Genomic DNA, 21,260 nt, shown 5'->3' with positions numbered 1-21,260 from the left:
CCGGCATTAGCTAATGCCACCACAATTATAGTACTACTAAATGGATGAAATTGCATTTAATCATTTAGAGACGGGAAAAAATAACACTGCTATACCTAAGCTTTTAGTGCCCAGACATTTTTTTCCCCTTGGCCTAGAGGAAAAAAAATAGACTTTATAAAATTAAAAATTACTAGAAAAGTTTCTCCATCCAGTTAGAAAATAGGCTTAATAAAGATACATGGGCATTTTATGGCCTGCTTTTAAAAGCTTCTGCTTCGGGGATCTAATTGCATGTCCTAAGTATACTGAAATCACTAGATTGCTCCCCTGGGGCCTGATTTTCAGTGGGTGGAGATCATTGCTCAGCAAAAAAGTACCCGGAGTTCACACTGCCTGAGAGTTCTTCACATCTGAAAACTGCACCAGCCAACAGCTGTGGTTGCCCATGAATTTGCACACGGACTTAAACTTAGCTGCAGTTCTGACTCATTGGCAATCCTCCGCTGGTTATCGGAGCAGGGAAAAGAGAACCAGTGAATAAAACAGACTAAAAGGGCAAGAATCTTTTCTGGCTGTGTTTTCTAGACTGTGCCCACGGAGAGGAAGTAACAGTGCATTTTAACCTGGCTTCTTCTGATTGTTATTGCCCTGCACCCAGGGGGCTACGCAGCAGCATTGGATTCGGGCTGTTTTCAGTCTATCACATCGGGAACACTGTGCTAATCAGATGGAGAATTCGCTGCTGGGTTTGTGCCGATATATGAGCCTCATTCAAAAAGAGGTCAGGAATGAGGGCAGCACAAAAAAATTCTCCAGGATAATATATAGCTTCACTATGAAGCTATGAAGGAAAATTCTTGGTTATGCTGGAAAGGATGAAAAAAACACTGCTACTCTGGAGAGTATTTCAAACTATTTTAAAATGTAGCTTGTTGGGATGGGGCGGGTGACTGACACTCAAAAGCAAATATTTTTATCCACTTCATCAAAGCAGTCGACCAAAGAGAGACAGGTAATAAGCTATATAGGGTCAGTAAAGCGACAGAGTTCAGTTGTCTGATAAGAATAAAAACCATAATTTATATAAAGCTACACGGGACACATTTGTCTTATTTAATTATGAAACAAACAGCATTTTATGACAATTCTCTATCACTATCATCCTCCCTGTACTATTCTCTTCCACCATGTCATGATATGCTGGCCCTCCTACTTTTGATTTCTTTAGGCCAGTTTTCCTACACATCGGTCGGTCTCTCTTCTTCAGCTTAACACAGACTCAGAAGAACCAAAAGCCTATCACCTGACAAACTGAGGAACAAAAGAAGCAGAATCAAGTGAGAAACATGGAAAGTGAAGCCGTGAAATTCAAACATGGCACACAAACTAGGTTACTGCCTTCCACCAGGGCTAGCAACTCTCGGAAAAGACAAAAAAAAAAGAAAAAAAAAAGATGGAATGAGATCTGCAAGTTGGAAAACAAGGAGCCTGGTAAAAATGTAATCAGTTACTGTGAACATACAACCCAGGAAACTAAGATCTATCTCCTTAACCCCCTGACATCAATTCATATTCACAATGTGGACTACGGAAACAGGGACTCAATCTCCAGATCTCAGTGCAGATTTTAATGCCTCAAGGATGAAGAGTATCCTTTCATATACTGACTGAGGAGAAAGATTCCAAACATGGAGATGATAATGCTCACTGAATGCCAAAAATAAATGCCTTTTTCTGTAATTTTAATAAAAACTTCTGAGACAGAAACAGCTGTATAATGTGCCAAAAGGAGGAGGAAAAATTCACTTCTAGCTTCTTTTTATGCGTTTTTCTTTGTGGACTTACAGTGTAAGAGATGAGGAATGTGTCATCATGAGTTTCCAAGGGCCTCGTTATTTTTGTTTGGCAGGATGTTAAAAAAAAAATTCAGCATTATTTCAAAGCACATGGCATTTCATCCCATAACACCAAATTTGCCTTATCTTTGCTATATAAACACTTCTTAAAATGGCCTCAATTTGAAAAAGGAAAAATACAAAGGGAGATATTTTCAAAGTGAAATATAGATCCACAAAAAGGTTTTGTTTTTGTTTTAATCCCTACTTGATGAGATAGCTCCTGCTGGCATTTGATTAACTGATTTCAGTGTGTGGGGAACAGGTCACAGTTTAAACACTGTATAAGGGACTAGTGAGGTAGGATGTGTGTGTTTCTCACCTAAGGAAACATTGTTCCAGTATGATAAGAAGAATCACTCGAATTAAAACCACATCACTATGGTTGTGTTTTGAAATTTTAAAGCAGTAAATCATGCATTAAGAATTAATAACTGGCATAGCCCCAGTGACTTCTACACAATTAATTAGTTTCTCTGCTAGACAGAACTGTTTGGAAAAATGAATTTAAAAATGGAGTTACAATTTAGACTTTCCCTGTTGCATTCTAGTATTAAAATGTGAATAAAGATAGCAGGTATCAAATATAAATGGATGCTCTTGAATAAAACAGTGTAATTTAATTTTCTCAGTTTCAAAGGTTCATCATGAACAATGACAGGCTATTCTATTGACAGCTCAGAAATAAGACGAGGTATAACAACCCTGAAGCAGTCTGGTCAACTGTCTTTGTACATTTACTGGAAGATTTAACGACATATATTACTCTGCCACTTTATATTAATTTGGGGGAAAGAAGGGGGAGACAACAGGATACTATGCAGAAGTGCCAGTATATTCACTCTATCTCCTATTTCATAGATCCCATGAGACTTGGACATTGAGGGAGGTCAACCTACTGAGAAAACAGTAACAATATAAAGTAACAGTCACCACATCTAGAGCGTAAGAATTCCATCACTGCTTACTCATAAAATCTTTCAGCCATCAAGAACTGTACACAAAGATGCAGTTCGTGACAATCATTAAAGATGCTAAGAGCCACAGTTACCTTTGAGAACAGTCCTGAAGGATCACTGATTACATACCAGGCTGAAAAGGATGGGGTAAGAAGCGCTGACTGTGTGTGCGTGCATGTGCGTGTGGGTATGTGTGCGTGAGCATGCACGTGTACACACAGGGACTATATGTCAACGAAAGATCTACCCTCCAGGCTCCAGCAGTGCAGTGACATTTTTCTGAGAAAGATCAAACAGTCCTAGCAATAAATGACCAGTCCCTCTTTCCTTTCACTAGAGGCACGCTAACCACATGAGACTGATTACGGAGTGGTTTCCTCTATTTCCCCTGAAAATATTGCTTGTAACGCCTTAGTGTCTTGATTTCTAAGGAAGTCTGTTGAGGGAAAACACTTGTTTCTAAGATTTTATGGCTAAAAGTTAGGATGATTTATGCACGTGGAATCTTCCATTAGGTAAAAAAAAAAAATTGCAATAAGATCTCATAAAAAAAAGTTTTCATTTTTCATCACAATTACCTTTCTGCATGAGAGTCAACCTTAATATGGGTCAAAATCTACTAAAAGCAATTAGGTTTTAAAAACAGGTGGCTAGATGACTTCCATACAATGACCAAACTCATGTTAAAAAAAAAAAAAAATCACAGCAAGAATGATGTAAGAGTTCTAAAGATAAAATGTTATTCCCTATTGTCTATATTAGCCTTACTTAAGCGTTCAGATTTGTAAAACTGAGGCTTCCCGGTCAAGAGACAGTGATAATATCTCATGGAAACATTCTGAACCATGAAGAAGCATGTGCTAGAGTGAATTATTTCTAGCACACAATCCACTGCCCACTCCTGGCTTTTTAACAGTCTTAATCATTAAAATATCCATGCGGAGATAGGGAAATGTCTAGATAGCAAAGGGTTGGAGTAAAAAGTTCATGGCGGGGAGGGCGCCCATCCCATAACTTCTTGCTCATTCTACTGTCACTAATCGCATGCAATGATATTAATGGCCCAGTAATTGGGCATCTGCAGCACTGAAGTGGAAAATACCCATCTGAGGCTGAGTTCATCTCTGGGTGGTAGGACTTCACTAGTGACTGAATTAATGTTTGCTGACAGTTTCGCATAGAACACTGCAAAGGAGAAAATGTGCCACTGTCCACGGCATGAGAGTTTAGATGGACATGATGTTATTTGCTTTGACCATCCAGAGACCAGTGGTAACCCCAATAAAGTGTCCTGTCTGAATGTGCCCTACACATGAACCTTATTCCATTCAGGGGACACGTTCTATTCTCTAGGAATCCAGAGCAATTTTCCACATGTTTGCTTCAATCAAAGAATACCTTCATCTCCTTGTTGAACCTCAGGAACGATGAAACCGGGCTACATCACTAATGCAAAAAGCCATTTTCAAAGCAGAACTCTTGTTAGTAACACACAGCCTGGGTCCCCCTATGACGTCATCAATGCTCGTGCCTGCCGTGCTGCCCGCCCATCTGCCCATCCATCCATCCACCTCAACCACAGCACTTGTATTTGACTAAGGAAATCTGAAGTCTCATTGCCTCAGTTTGTATATTTGAAAAATGGAACATTTTGATAATTTTACTATTTAGCAACTTTCCGTTGAGGGGCTTGAAGGACTTGATAGCTTTTTAAAACCGCACGGTAGCATGTCTTAATAAGACATGGCATTGATGAAAAGATCTAAAGATAAAGAGGAAATGTGGAAGACCTGACACGCTGCTATGCAACCCCCTTCCCCGCTGACCCTTTCTCCCTCCCGCCTGCTCCTGTAGGGTTTTCTGAATTCAGCTCTGGGGACTACGACTGAAGTCAGTTCCAGGTTACACGATACAAAAGAGGGCGTGGGCCCCACACGTTTGGACAAGCCCAGCGATCATCAGGTGTCTGAACCGTGTGAGCTTCTTTGTACTTCTACGTATGTGCTGTTTGTACACGTAAGTGTCTACACTGTCCCTGTGTAAGTGGGGGGGGCATGCATGTACGCACACTCCCTTTACTACACCACGCATGGGACAGGACACGTATGTACACCTTTCATCTCACGAGGTATGCCTCCGTATGCTTGCTGACCCAGGGGCACTGTCACAGGCTGAAGATGCTGGTCTGAGGGTCCCCTAGCCCTGGCTGGAGTCTTGACTCCTGCGTTTCACGGCAGGGTGAACCATACATGTACCACTTAGGAACTACTCAGACTAAGTTCTCGTGTTCTCAGAGTGATAAAAACTTCTCCACCACCTGTTTTTGAGACTGCAAAGTGACACAGAGCATGTCACGCTGTGACACTCCCCCCTCTTTTTTTTTTTTTTTTAAAGATTTTATTTATTTGATAGAGAGAGAGAAAGACAGCGAGAGAGGGAACACAAGCATGGGGAGTGGGAGAGGGAGAATCAGGCTTCCCGCGGAGCAGGGAGCCTGATGTGGGGCTCGATCCCAGGACCCTGGGATCATGACCTGAGCCAAAGGCAGACGCTTAACGACTGAGCCACCCAGGCGCCCCAACACTCCCCCCTTTTTTTTTTTTAAAGTGTTTTTATTGTCAAAGGTATTACACTTTTTTTTTTTTTTAAGATTTTATTTATTTGCGAGACAGAGAATGAGAGAGAGAGCATGAGAGGGAGGAGGGTCAGAGGGAGAAGCAGACTCCCTGCTGAGCAGGGAGCCCGATGTGGGACTCGATCCTGGGACTCCAGGATCATGACCTGAGCCGAAGGCAGTCGCTTAACCAACTGAGCCACCCAGGCACCCCCAACACTCCCCTTTTTAAGTGATCAAACACCTAGCCTGGAATCTCAGAATTTCAGGAACAAATGTGTGACTCTTAAGAACTACATAAATAAGTTTTCTCAAAGTCATCTTTTTTATGTCTGTCTATGCCTCTTGGCTATTTTTTTTTTAAAGTGCTTTATTTTGCTTTAAGTGTTGATCTTCAAGGTGAATATTTAAAGGCTATTAAGAAAGAAACTATGTCTCACTCATTCTCTAGTATTATTCGATTATTTATAAGGCTAAGTAAATACAGGCACTAGAGATATTGACATGTATTTTATGAAATTGTAAAGGCAGTTTTACTCTGGGCAATCTGTAAAGAAATCCTTTTTTTCCCAAGTAATCTTCATTTCTCACCTGCTCTTGCTTTGCTCTTATTTTGTACATAGGGTTTTTAGTCTTTCCTCTCCTTCGTCTTTCCATTGCTTTAGGAAGCAGTCATCTTATTCTTTCCTTAGTGACTTCTGGGAATAAGGAAGAGTGTTCACAGGACTCTCACTACTGCCCAGCTGAACAGAGCCAGAAGTTTCTCAGTCCAATCTCCAGTTAAGCAGAAGCTGAGACTTCGTAACTTAAGTGTAAAGAATGTAAGCTTTATTCATATGAAATTCAACCAGGAGTCTTACTGATACACTCTGAAAGGGCCTTCAGTACTGTCAGAGGAGGATTTCACATGATGTTAAAAAATAATAGAAACAACACTTCTGATTATCAGACTAATGAAACGTTCTTTCCCAGCTAGTCTCAGTGACAAGGCGACCCTGACACACCTTTTTTTTTTTTTTGTCTAGTAGAATATTTATACTACATTAGGATGCTGCCGAAATTATCAATAAAAATACAGTGTTTCCTTTGTGTGCGGGGGAACTGAGAAAAAGCTCTGGCAAGGTTGGTGAAATGACAAGTGGGGAAATGATTATATGTATAGAACACTCCTCCCGGTCTGTCTCTTTTGGGTCTTACAGAGGATCTGCTAACAAGCTCCGGCAGTTCCACCAAGAAAAACATACGTAAATGCATGCTTCTTGGTAAAGGAAGCCCAAGGACAAAAGAACTTTTATAACACTCCAAGAAGACAAAGAGCAGAGATCTTACAATTAAGTTATGCAGCATTACTGAAACCTGCAAACTCTCTGGAGTTTCATTTTAGGGATGGTTTGCAAAAACATTACATTTTGTGAGTACATCTTCCCCACCCGCTAGCTTGTAGGAAGGCATCACTTTGCCCTTGGTCTTCCGCCACACCCCGCTCTGCTCCAAGGGGACCCCTCGGTTGTACTCACTAGGAGCCGACCTTGGAAATGAGCACTTGACACTAACACCCATTTAAACTCTATCAACCTCCGAGGCTGACACTATGCCCAGTTCACAGATGAAGAGCTCAAGACAGAGGCTGGGGAGTTACTTGTTGAAGGGCATTCAAGAACCCTGGTCTGCCTGACTCCAGACTCCCACCTACCATGCTCATCTGTCGCCCCAACTGGTGTGTGTAGATAATCCTCCAGACACCCAAGAATCTGGTGGACATTCCATTACAAAGATGACAGTTGTAGGTGAGAAATAAAAATGTGTTTAAAATGCTGGAATTCAGCAATTCTATACAAGGTCTAAAACATAAATCCTCACCCCGAAGTCAGAGACAGAAGTGACAGGCTGATACTGTCCTATCACTAAACTTAAGGGAAATGTAGCACATAAATTAATTCGTGACAGAAAACCCATAATCATTACACAGGCCACACATTCTTATATATCTGAAAAGAAATCTACATGTCAAAGGATATTCAAAAGCTCCCACACTATTTTGCTGAGGAGAGGTTAGGGTACATCCAGTGTATTTCATGCCAGTTGCCATACCTACTTCCTGAAATAAGTAAATCGGAAACCCAAAAGGAAAACAAACCCAAAAGGAAAACACACCTAAATAAAATATATACATATATACATATATATTTAACAAAAATGCAGGAAATGGAATCTGTTGTTCCTCTGTTTTGATTCTTGAAGAATAGTGTTTTGTTATATTTGCATGCAAGCATTTTAAAATTTATTTTTGCGATTTTGCTCTGAAGTGAAGTCTATGCCTAAGAAACAGCAAAGCAAAGCTGACTGTGGAGGTTCCAATTTCATGTGGTCTGATTTTTTTAAAAATTGCTTTACAAAACTAAACCAATGGCCTAGGAAATCGTGACTCAGTCAAACTCGTTGACTACTCCTCAAGGAAGACTTTCCCAAGACCAAGAAAGAGACAGGCAGCTTGGAAAGGCCCACTGTGCATACGGCAGGGTGTACATAAAAGGACAACCTTTAATCAAACAATTGTTAGAAACGATGACTTTCAGACCATTCCACAAGTCCAGTTCTCGGCTATGGATTTGAGGTAAAACATCGTAGAAGTTACAGGAGGCTACACTGGGAGGGGCCTCGTGCCCATGGCCGCCTCTGTCACGCGGCCCTGCTGTGCCCACTGTTCACCTGAAAAGTATCAACACAATGGCACTCATTTTTCATCCATCTCTGACTCACATAATTTTGGTAGAGTGATGAAAACTTCTTTGTAGGTATTTTGCAAGCTTCCATGCTGAGGTTGGATAACCAACCTACAGAACCTTCATAAGGCTGGATGTTGCAAAGGGCCGACAGACCAAAATTGCTGACTCATTCACCGCTGGGTGATGGTCTCTCAAAGAAATTGTAAACCACGCACAGATAGTGTCTACAAGAAAAGTCAATGACACAAACGCGGACGAAGGCTGAGAACACAGGAATGCTCTCCTATTAACTGGAGTGTTTCCTGAGGTAGAGCTTCCCTTGAAAATGGGCACTTGAGGACAGATAGTTATTTCATAAACTTTAAAAAATTTTAAAGACTATAAACATAACTATAGGTTATATACAATGCTTACTATGCTTTTAAGGCAATTAAGAATCTGAACGTCGTAAAAAACGGAGGGGTTTTTTTCAGACCAAATGGCACTAACATCCCTACTTTTGGATCATTTGAGATTAGGAGATTTGATGATGCAAATCAGGCCTAAGGCTAATTACTGAAATAGGTCACTTGAAAAAGTCAATTCTAAACATTAAGAAAACCCACATAATATCACTTTGCCACATGTCAAAGCAAATAATCATCTATGAGAAGAACTAATGAGGAAGCGTATCATTTTGTCATGTCATTTCCTAAGGGAAATTAGTGGATACTTGGTAGGTTTAAAAATACACTTGCAATTGAAAGTTAATATTTACTTCCAAAACTCCAAAGTCCGATGACTATATTCTAAAAATCTGGTAACACTGTAAATCAAATTAAATGTCTTTGGAGAATTCATAGCAGATCCCACCCATTTCAATTGGAGAAGAGACACACAAACCAGACATCCTACACAGGATGTATATATCCAACCATGAAATGGTTTGGAACTGCAGACGTCCGTCACTGGCCATAACAACAACGATAAAAGAACTTTCTAGAAGTCAAAATTCAAAGAGATAAAGTGACTTTCTCCTTAAGCACAGGCAACGGGACTAGACCTGAGGTCTCCGGGCTGCTAGCCCAGTGCTCCTGGAATCAGTTTACCTGGGGAATTACCCAACACCTGGGCTGTCCACTGACAAACTGGACTGTTCCCCTTGGGGGTAGCACTACTCCACACCATCACTTCTCTGGTTCCTGCCCATGACAAGGAACCAGCCATTCTCTTGGCGCTGAAGGTGCTTGGACAATGGAGATTCGGAGTTGGATACATGTCCTACAGCCGCATCTCCCGACCCAACATTATTAACGGTCTCAAAGTGAACTGAGGACCTGAGGTGTTCAAAATACATTTGTGAATCTGAGTGCTCTCCATCACGCCATCTTGAATGATCCTCTTTCAAGTCAAGTGTGACTCTGGGGTATATGTGAGTGATCGTGTGATGTGGAAATCGGCGACTTTTAAAAATCTTGGAATTCTCAAAGAAGCAAGAATGGAAGGCCAGCACTCACTTTTTAAACTATTTTAAAATGTGTTCTGCTCATCTGTCTTCTCCTTTCGAGGGAAAGCTGTCTATCATTGAGTGCTGCTGGCCGGGGGCGGGCGTGAGGAATGAGCTTCTGGCTTTTCCAAGGTTTCTGCAGTGTCTTCCCATGTCTGTGACGCGACAGAATTGCTCAGGGGTCTGGTGACAGTGTCCCTGGTTCCTGGCTAGCCTCGGAGCCCTGGACACTCACCTGGCCAGCAGCGTTCCAACAGCCTCTCACTGCTTCACACTCGAAACCCTTAGCTCTATTTTAAGAAAGAGTCTTTTATCCCAGGCTACCATGAGGTTTTACACAGTAATTGCCACTCTGAGGCGAGTTCTGGAGGCCAAGGGAGCTTGGCTACCTGTTACTGAAACTAATAATGAGTTTGTTTGTTTGTTTTTTAAGATTTTATTTATTTATTTGACAGAGACACAGTGAGAGGGGGAACACAAGTAGGGGGAGTGGGAGAGAGAGAAGAAGCAGGCTCCCCACGGAGCAGGGAGCCCGATGCGGGGCTCGATCCCAGGACCCTGAGATCATGACCTGAGCCGAAGGCAGACGTTTAACGACTGAGCCACCCAGGCGCCCAATAATGAGTTTTTTTTTTAAGAGATGCCATTACTGTATAGATTAGTATTATAACTATAAATTGAATCGTGCTTCTAAATACACACCTGTCACGTATGGATGCCATGTAGTTGCTAAATGCTCACTCTGTTACACACAAAGGTGTTGCTATCAAGTGCAGAGCGTTTGCATTCCTGCATCCTACCTCAGACCGCAGGCTCAACCCACCATGCTTCCTGAAACCCCGCTTGCACTCAGGGGGGACGCAGATTGTACAAAGCCATCTTCGTGAAGTGACGTCATAAATGAAAATAAGAGGACAGAATCTGGATCTGGTGGCTCATCTCCAGGGAGGAACCGGCTCGTGGACTTGGGCGGTCCACATGGCTCTAGGGACACACTGAGCACAGCAGGTGCAGTAGGTGCTCTAGAGCGCCCCCCTCAGGCACTGTGCATGCTCTCCCCCACCTACCCAGGGGGGCACAGCCCTCCGTGGGAATTCATCAGGTCCCTGCGCTACACGTTAGTGTCCTTGGCCAACAGTCTTGCTTAAAAGGTCTTTAAAATAAATAAATAAGCAAACCACTAGGCTTCCGATAGCTCCACTGATTTCACCTAATAACTATTCTCTACTTTCAAAGATTTCTCTATCATTTTGTCTCCTTTACCACCCTGCCTCCTTGTTTCATCCCTCAGAATGCTTTTATTTTCGTTTTATGATAATTAGTCCTTTAAATCTGTAATTCGCCACTTTCCCTTTCTCTGTGGTACCGACTCTTGCTAAGCCACTCTGTGTCAAGTTGGCTTCAGAACAGGGTTTTAGTCCCTGGTGTTTCAGGAATGCAGCAAGGACAAGATACTTAGACGGCTATGACCATCTTTGTTTTCATGACTAACGTAGTAAAAAACAGTGTATAACTGAGTACTAAGTAAGCGTTCGGTGAATTCCCGACTTTGCACTCTCAAAAGCGGCCAGAAGGCTGAGAAAGCCATTTCCATGGATCACCAAGAGATGAGACTGGATCACCAGGAGAGAGCAGTTCTGCATTTGCTGACGAACCGAAGCCCATGGTAACAAACGCGTGCACACTCCAGCCCAGTTATGGGCATAGTTTTACACCAAAGGAACTAAGAAAAAATATTTCATTGCTTGAGTGATGTAATCATCCAGACTGCACTCTGACAAAACCCTGGGCCTGGAACAATCCTACCTTTGTGCCCACATACTGTTTGCTCCTAATGGGCATGTGCTTGGATGCGAGCACCCTTTGCCTTCACAGCCTTCTGAAGGGAGCAGTAACGCAGATATGACCCGAAGGATATCTAGTACCTATTTCCTGCAACAATGTGTCATATTATTATGTAGATGGAAGAAAAAGGTAATTCACTGAACAAATCCAGGTTTTCGGTCTTCCTCTTCTAAATCTGGTTTTAACACGTCAATGTGTAATTCTGGATTGCCTGTAACCCCCTCCCTCCCCCATCCTCTGAATCTATGAGCTCCACAAGGAAAGGGCACCATTACACCACTTTGTTCACTGTTGAATCCCTAGCACTTACGGTTTCTGGCATAGAGTAAATATTAAATTACTAAATGCGTAAGTGAACGTATGGATGGATGGATAGATGGATGGATGAAGAGAGAAGTCATCGCACAAGATTTACCTATGAGATCTCACCAATGGTCCTTAAAAATGTTTTTGTCAGTAGAGATGCTGAGTAAATTCAAAAATATCCACTTATTTCAATACTATAAAAACTCTAGGAGGCTTTTTCCTCTTTGGGTATTTATATTATCGAGTACTATTGATACAGGGTCCCTCATTCAATTAAGGTTTCTTTAAAAAAAATGGACAATTTTCAGCAAAGACTCTCACCAAATTATTTGCCAGAGTAATAATTTAAAAAATTGATACAAACCTATTTAGCTTATTCTAATTTCTATAAGATAAATGAATAAAATCATACTTACATATAATGTAATAATCTCTGTTCTTCTGAAATTCTAGACCCCAGAGGTTAGGGCTGAACTCTTGAAACTTGATAGTGAATTTTACATCTTGGTCTGGTCTGGCACAGTTGAGAAGAGGGGTATTTTCCTTCTTAATAGTGCATCGGTCTGCTTGGTCTTTATCAACCATATAAACTTTATAATATTCATACTGGCCAACAGTTTTAGAGTCCACTTTGGGGCAAATAATATCCAATTTGTCTCCTATCTGTGGGTATAGTACCAGTCCTTGTCCAGGTAGAAATCTAAAAAGCATTAAAAAAAAAAAAAAAGCCATTGAGTTGATAAAAATTAACAATATCAATGATAATTACAATATAGCCAATGTCAATAATTCCAAAGTACAACTATATAAATCCACATTTGTATTTGTCAAAAGTATCTTAGTTCAGATCAGCATGGGATGAATGTATTTAGGAATTAAGCTTTAAAGAAAAAAGAAAAAAAGAAAGAAAGAAACCACTCTCCTTACTCTATGCAACAGGATCAGTCAACCTCCTGACACTCCATTCTACCACCCCCTCACTTGTAATATTTCAGTACTCCTTTGTATAACTTCACAATAACTTTTCCTAGGTGGTGAGTCAGGCCTTCACACCTGTTTGTTTTTTTTTTTTTAAACCATCGGCAGCTTTGGTTTATTGGGCATGCCATAGAAATATGGCGTCAATTCCAGAGAAGAGTGGGTGCGCTAATACTTTGTTGTCCTCTTAGTTTCCATTTGCTGTTGATGTTAATTAACAGGCAAGTTTCATCAAGAATGTTTCAAATTACTTATCATAATTAGTCAGTCACTGATCAGACAATGGGTTTTTTATTACACTGAACAAAAGAAATGTCTTACAAACCCATAAAAGATAACCAGAAATAATTCCCTGTCATATTGATTCAGCTGCAAGATGAAGAGTCCCCATAGTGCAAGGACAGCAACTACTGTCCCTACTCCACAAACCATTTTTTCTGCCTTGAGATGTATTTGCTCCAATTAATTCTTAGAAGCAAATCTTTAGAACTAAGACGACTGATACAATATCCCCTTAATGCTTAGAGCTAAAAGCTTCCCTCCTCTCTTTTCTCCTTCTTGCTTGCCATGCTGCTGAAAGATCTTTCTTAATGGGGAGTTTCTCTGAGAAACTGAAACAAGAGCTTTCTAATGAACATCCATCTACAAGTGCTAACACTAAGAGCACACTCAGAAACCCCATCTCGTTCCTCCCTCGGTAAGCAGCCAAGCCTGCAGGCTCATTAAAATATTAAAGCCCAAGAACAAAGCATCACATCTGAATTCTTCCAATCCAATCCTTTATTTAACCAGGGAAGCCCACCAGCCATGACAATTAATGGGTCATAATTCACTGAGAGAGAGAGCAAGCGAGCTCCTGGATGATGGGGCACCCCTAATTTCAAGCACAGACTGAGGAAACGGGTTATGATTTATGCTAATGAATGGTATTAATTTTCTGAAAAGTGCAGGAGGTTGTTATGAACCATCACAGAACAAATTATACTATAGATTTATTTTAAAAACCAATGCTCTTTATGGCAGGAAAAATGCATGCTGCACAGTGGTTTGTCTTCTTCTTTGGGAATGTGTCATTTATAATCCCAGAGAGTGTGGTCCCCCCGCTTTTTTTCCCTGAGCTCCTTTAGCAAGGACATAAGACATTTCACTGACAGACAGAAAGAAAGAAGGGAAGGAAAGAGAAGTGAACCAGAATCATTTAACAAAATTTTTCTCAAAATGAATTTTTTTTTTTTTTTTGGTAACTGACAAATTTCAGTCAAGTGTGCACCCTTGAAGTCTTTTCTAAAACTTTTGACAAATGAAGAACGCCACTAGTGAGAGCCTCTCTGTGACTTTCTTGGCCATATATACAATTTTCTGGGGAGATGCTTTGAAAATTCAACTCCCAGCCTCCACCTCCCGAGTGCCAGCGTAGTCTCTGTAGGCAATTCTGTCTTTCTTGCAGGTAAAACACAACTCTGGGTTCTGGGGAATGGACTGAAGGGCTGAATCAGAATGTCTGTGGATGAAGCTTTGTCGCCTTCACTCCTGCCCCTCACAGTAATTCTATGTGTCCTTTGGGTTAAGAAGTGGGGGCAGGATGCCTGGCAGTCGGTATGAAGAAGTGTGGTGACCATTACACTGCTCACCTTCCTAACACAACCTTTTCCTCGTGTTTTATTCTTTGACCTTATCAGGAAATCTTCTCTGCCTCCAAGAACCAGAGGACAATTCCTGCCTGGGGGGCCCACCCCATGCCACACATTTTCGATCCTAAATCTGCTCCTTTGGGAGCTGGTACAGAGCGAGCAGCACGCATTAGCTGTGTTAGAAGTGCTCCTAAACCACAGCTGAGGTCTGCAGCCTGCAGGCCTGTGTCTGCCTCCTCTCAAAACTCTGGTCTTCACACCCACCAACTTTTACTTTGGACCATTTCTCCAGGGGCTTGCCCAGGCACTAGAGATCAGGATCCTTAGCTGCCAGATGGACCCATTTTCTTGTGCATCCAGTCAATTTCCTTAAGGAAATGCATCGGACCTGCCCCACTCCCTCTCAGCCACATATGATGTCTGCGTATCTCAGAACTCTCCCACATCACACCCCGTGTGTCTGGCTCACTAAGCTCTTTCTTCATTCAAAATGCTCCCTAGATCCTGTTTCCTTCATGAGAGGGTTTTTGTCTTGTCTGCCCCCCACCCCCCGCCCCCTGCCGCCCGACCGCTTAACCAAAGGATCACGGGAGATTTCCAGCCCGCCATGTAAACAACTGCTTATGACTGTCTCCTCACTCACCAAATCTGAGTAACAGCTTCTGCTGCCACGCTGAAAGGCCTGAGATCAGGAACCTTCCGCACATGGGCCAGTCTGGCTAGGAGGACCGCCATGTTTTAGACTGTACTTTCAAAAGGCACAAATCATGTAAAAAGTGGTAACTGTCAGGGATGGGGGAGTGATGGATGGGGAGGGTAAGCCATGGGATGGCTTAGCAAAATGAAAGGGAAGAGGAGAAATCTCCAATTTCAATAAGCATATTTGATATGCTCATAAAAAGTAAATCCCACTATTCCAAATGCCTCAAAAAGTGTCTGTTTGCTTTTCAGAATACATTTTGGCAAAGAGTAAGGCAAGGATTTGATCCTTTTCCCTGAAAAAATAATTGTTTCAATAATTCCTTAAAAAAAGACCCAGCACTTGAGTGCTTTAAAAGTTTACTTAAGCATATATATGTATACACACACACAAGATATACATATACATATTTATATATAACCTGGTTTACATATATACAATATGATTTATATATAATGCATATAAGAATATATAATATATATAAACAAACACGCATATATAAACTGGTTAGCACACCAGTCATTCAATTGATGAGATTATAGTTTCTCAGCGGATAAAGAGTGTGGCTAAGCTGAGAGCCTGAATCATGAATTTCTTGCCTACATTACCATTGTGCACAGTCAAGCCCCCAAAACCCCTTTGCTCCCCAGGAACCCTGTTTCTAAGGCAACATGAGAGCAAAAAGAGAGTCAAGCGAGTATAACAAGTAAAGCAAACCTATTTTGTGGCAGATGCTCTGAGTGACAGAAGCGTAAAGTGCTCGTGGTCAGAAGTGTACTCTCTAGCTCCCTGAGGGCAGGCAGATCCCATGTGTCTGGTTCAATGCTGAATGCCCAAGGGCTGACATATGGTAAATGCTCAATAAATAATGTACTCATTAAAAAAATATGAAAGAACAAATGGAAGGGAAGATATACACAAATAAATTTAAGTCAAATTATGTGCCATAGACTATTTGCAGATGACAGGCATGGACGAATTCTGTAGACAGGACCACCTAGTGTTGGGAAGACAGGGGTGTGCTGGGGGAGCAGGGATGAAATTTCTAAGACATCATTCCAGGCATGATGGGTGTTTCTGGAGAGCAAGGAGCAGTGCAGACAGAGCTTTGACCCATTCTCTATGGAAGGATCTGGGAGTACAGCAGTCTTCCACAATCCCTTCCTATCTAAAATGCAAGGCAGTTAGCCCCTCCAGAACCACTAACAAACACAAGGCTGCTTTTGAGAACTTACTCTCAGCTAAGCACTGATCGAAGCCTCTTCCACCACATTGTCTTGATTTAATCACTGCACACGTACGTAACATGCAAAACAGATGAAGCCCCGCTGTGCCAAACAGGAGACACGACAGGAAAAGCCCCCTTTCCTTGCACACTTTTCAGTTCTCACTGCATCACATTAGAGCATAAATCTGGTTTTGTGAAATGCAATTTTTTTCTAAATTGAGCTTTGCATAGATAAGCCACAAAGTTAAGGAAAACGAAGGGAAAGTGAATGGCCATGCAGGCTTGCAATCGTCCCGTGGAGTCTAATTCCACGCCAAGCATGTGCCTACAGCGGAGGCTGCTCCAGAAGTAGTCACCTGAGACCACGGCTCACAAAGGTGGCTATCGGGTAACCCCACCTTGCCCCAGGAGGCTGAGAGCCAATAGGTGAAGAAGAAACTGGCCAACTATGTGAAATCTGTGTTTTAATTATAGTACTATGGATGGTCTCCTGACAATTTATGAGAATCCAAAATGTAAATGAAAATAAAACGGTGAATTTCTTAATAACACCACTTTTGATTGGAAAGCACTACGTCCCATATGTTAAAAGCAAGTCAGTAACCACAGACTTAAAAACACAGACAAAATCCTAACTGTTTTTGAAGCTAGGTCCTTTACAGTGGGATTTTATTACCTCAAGATTACTGAGAGGCCTTAACAAGTCAGACTACACAGCAGAACAATGTCCTGAATATTTTGTAATATTCAGAATTTACCTAATCCTGTTTTGACTTAGGAAGTATTAAAAAAAACAAACAAAAAAACCCAAAAAACACAGAGGGAGAATTACGGTGGTAACCAGCGGCTCATTTCAAATTTCTAACCTGGCTATCCACGGTGGAAGTCAAATACAGATTTCTTTCCATGTGATGAAATAACATTTATCTTCTAACCAAAAGGAGCACAGAGTTACAACCCATACCACACAGGTGAGGTTGTTTTTGTGAACTCTACCCAAACAAAGAGTAGTGATAGGCATCATTTCATAAAGTCTGCTGGTGTCTAATCCAAAACAAAAACCAAAGAAGGCCTACAGTGCTGCATGTCCTATAGAGGACAGAGAACAAAGCCAGGCCACTTTCCTTTCTGAGCCAGGCTACTGAAGGGCAGAGCAGTCACCTGCTGCCGTCCTGGGAGGGAGAATCATACCCTCCTTTCCATCAGGAGACCTTGGCTCAGGGCTGCTTCCTTGAAGTCAGGGCTGGGTCTGTGCTGCTCACTGCAGCCCCCCCGCCCCCAAGAATGGTAAGAGAGGGTGCCTGCTGAGCACAAACAGGCAACTCCTATGGTTTTCCCCAATGAGTCACTTCCAAGCAAGCAACAATAGATGTGATGACTCTGAGTCAAATATGGAGACAATACGGAATAAAACAGTTAACCTGCCTGAAATGAAATGATCGGATACAAGAAAGTTTTTATCTTCTGATTACCTATCAAATGTAATCCAAGTTTTTTAAAAAAAGTTATTCACCACACCAGACTCTACTACTTCCCACAGGGAATACTCTGAATCAATCTAATAACCTAAATTAGACATTAATATTTAGTAATCTAAATTAGATCTCTAATAATCTAAATTAGACATTTCAACTTCATACTCATTATTGTAGAAACTATTTATAATACAGTCCTTATGCGACATGATATTCTGTAATGTTTTAATCCACACTAGGAATCCATGCTTTAAAAAAAAAAAAACAAAAAACAAACAAACAAACAAACAAAAAAACCCTAGCACAATGCACTTAAAGCACAAACCAGCTACTTAAGAGCTCAGGGGTCACAACACGCAATTTTCTCTGACAGACCAGAACATCACACGTGTGATCTGAGGTCTGGATTCCTCTGTTGACTAGTATTGCATTACCAGGTCTTGCGGGTGCTTGAGAAATCAGATGGGGGCAGTGGGTGCCCCATCAACTTCTCACCCTGGCCAGATGGAGGAGGAGGGTCCACGGGAAGCCGGTGGCTGAGATTAGTTTAGGGATCGCTGTGTAGGGGCGACCCATAGCTGCACTCCCAACCCCACCACAAATGGTCCATTTTCTCCCCTACCTGCTCCTGCATTTGTCCCTGATTGGGACACCTACACCTCAGGACAAACATTCAGTGACTTCTCATGCTTTTCTTCAAAGTTGTCCAAAATTAGCCTAGAAGAAAGGCCAAATCGCTGAGGGGCTTCCTTGATGCTGACAGAGTCTGTGAAAACACACGGAAAAACAGGAGGCCTGGTTCTCCCGAGGGAAGGAATACATGGAGGTAAATGATTGAAGGATATGCCAGACCACCACATACACAAGAGTAAGTGGTACCCGAATGCAAAGTAGCAAGGTGACAGAGAATAAAAGAGATCAGAAGACAGACAGGAATGATCAATGTCCATGTCTAAACAAATGACCGGGTCAGGCAAACCCCCCTTTAACCAGACACGATGACAGTGCTCCTAAGTTAAAAAGTGTCAGCTCAGATCCAGAGCCGTTTCCATTTACTACTAGGTACATCAAAATCAATTTAAATATCTCGTATTTCTGCATACTGACGGCAGGTATCACCCACCTGAGAACGGGACCCTGGTGCTCATTAACAGGACCAGTGCCAATCCGGCCACTATGTAACCTGGGGGGACAGGGGACCCACACATGGTATTCTACCTCTGAGCACACTGTGGAGCAAAATAAGATTCCTAAATGCACAGGTACTACTTTTTTCACTGAGGATTGTTTTTATTTTCCTCTCCAAGTTACATCGGAGTATATGATTATTGTAAGTACATGGCTAATTTCAATTGAAAACATACACATAGACACAATGTGTGGTACGTGATTCTGCTTATTCTGACAACACAGAAAACATACGCAGATGATCAAACTTGGGGCTGTTACCTGAGACAGCTTTGAGATACTGGGTGGTGGACCCAGCGTGATTTTTTGCTTTCCATGTTTTTCGGAATTTTCTACGATAAACATTAAATGCTTCTGTGATCAGATGGAACATCATTTTCAGTGCACAGTTTCAAAGAACAAATGATATCATGTTCCTGAGCCATCTTTCATAATTCTGGTTTTAAAAACCAGCACTTAAAATATTTAAAACCTGTAGACGTTTTAACTTTTTTGATGCATTTCCTTAGAAATAACTAAAGTTATTATGGTTGGAACTGTGGCCTACGTAACAAATCAGCTTCTGAGTCCACAAAACCCTAGTAAAATAAATGAAAAATACAGGATGGATACAGTTTAGGCTTAATCACTGCACTGGAAAAATCTGGAAGTTGGCTAACATTTCAGGGGATCTGAATGCCGGCTTTAGGAGGAGGTTCACCCTAGCAGTTGGCACCCAAAATCAAGTCCTATCACAGAATAGGTTTATTTGCAGGCCAGAGTTCTATATTACGTATACTTTGAGTTTACTACATTTTGGAAAACATGCACTTTTCCCATAAAACGCTTCTGTTTTACTTTAATTAAATTTCAAAGGCTTCAGGGAAGAGGAACAGTCCAATTGTAAATTAGTCAGTCCAAAATTCTGAAGGAGGAGCACTCTGCAGCTGGTTGGGCTTTATGGTCACCTCCTGACAAAAGATGCAGGTTGCTCTGGATAAGCCCAGACCCATGACCCTGAACCTCACCATGCACTGGGGGCCTTCCACGTCTCTGGGGGGCTAGAAGAGCATGAACACAGAAGCCCAAGATTCCTTTCAGAAACACCCTGTGCACTGGGGAACAGAAATACTGCAGAAGCAGGACTTAAATTCGCATGTGAATTTCAAAACCAGGCGGGATACTCCTCCGGTATTACTTCCGTTGAATACTACATTGCTGCCACAGCTTAATAAGATCGTCTCTCTCTAAATGCCCCAAAGAGAAGAGTTTGTTAGAAAGGGAATAAATAAAAGCAGGGCCCACAACAGACACAGGCAATATCGAGACCCTGAGAAATACTTGGGAAAAGTTTCCTTTTGGTGGATAGCACTTTACTGCCCCCTTTTGCACTTTCCCATCAGAACAAGATTCTGCACGAACTTTCTCTGAAACCAGAGAGAGTGGGGCGTAGCTACAGCGCGTCAGCTTTATACAGAATTAGGTCACCAGATACCGATGCTCAGAGCAGCAAGTAATTACCTTAAAACTTGAAGCCAGTGCACCACTTTGTTCTCAGTGGCTTTAAACGTTCAAGAAATAAGGTAGTAACTGGAGGAGTTAATTGACATTTTCTGCTTTAATTCGAAAGTGTCTGGGGTGCTGGGACAATCGCTGGTTTTCACAGGTGCCCCTTCTTTCACACTTTTCTCAAACAAATATCATCTGCAACATGAACCCGATTTATTCAAGGAAAAGAAAAGGGGCATAAAAGCAGGCTATACTATCTGGGGCCATTAAAGTGTTATAAACCCGAGAACCAGGGGGTGTATGGGGGGGGGGGCATTTCAAGCTTCACACCAACGACAAGCAAAATCTTTTCCAGAAAAAGAAAGATGAGAAGCACAGAAATTCAGAATGCACTGTGAGCCGATGGGTGTGCAAACCAGTTGAGCAACTTTTCAAGGTGAGGCGCCACGGTGTTTGTGCCTCTTTTGTCTACACACACACTTGAAAAAAGTAGTAAACTACAGTCTAAAGGGAAGTTTTATTTATAAAATCCTAATCTGAAGAGCCAGGGCCCTCACTCTGGCCAATGACCTTGCCTTGCATTTGACGGTCTGTGTGTAGTTGCTGTGTGCACTCGTATTTAAACTTAATCCATTTCCCTGTCATTCTACAATTACTGCACGAGTCAAAATAATATTAAGTTTCACAGCCTACAATGCTGCACAACTGAATGAAAACTGACTCCTTTTGATGTTAATCTTGTTTTTTATTTGTGACATA

The 21,260-nt window shown here is 41.8% G+C and overlaps 1 protein-coding gene across 1 annotated transcript in view; it reads right to left on the bottom strand.

Annotated features, from left to right (window-relative positions):
• The window catches only part of EFNB2 (ephrin B2), a 44,800-nt gene that overhangs the window by 9,297 nt on the left and 14,243 nt on the right, over positions 1-21,260 (bottom strand). Inside the window, exon 2 of the mRNA XM_045869691.3 lies at positions 12,230-12,513. Coding sequence (XP_045725647.1) covers positions 12,230-12,513 — 284 coding nt within the window. The remainder of the gene's footprint in view (positions 1-12,229; positions 12,514-21,260) is intronic.

Source organism: Mirounga angustirostris, unplaced genomic scaffold (genome assembly GCF_029215605.1).
Source record: "Mirounga angustirostris isolate CCGP_5_RB_7025 unplaced genomic scaffold, mMirAng1.0.hap1 SCAF_3, whole genome shotgun sequence".
NCBI classification, from domain to species: domain Eukaryota; kingdom Metazoa; phylum Chordata; class Mammalia; order Carnivora; family Phocidae; genus Mirounga; species Mirounga angustirostris.
This window is presented reverse-complemented; position numbering and strand designations above follow the sequence as displayed.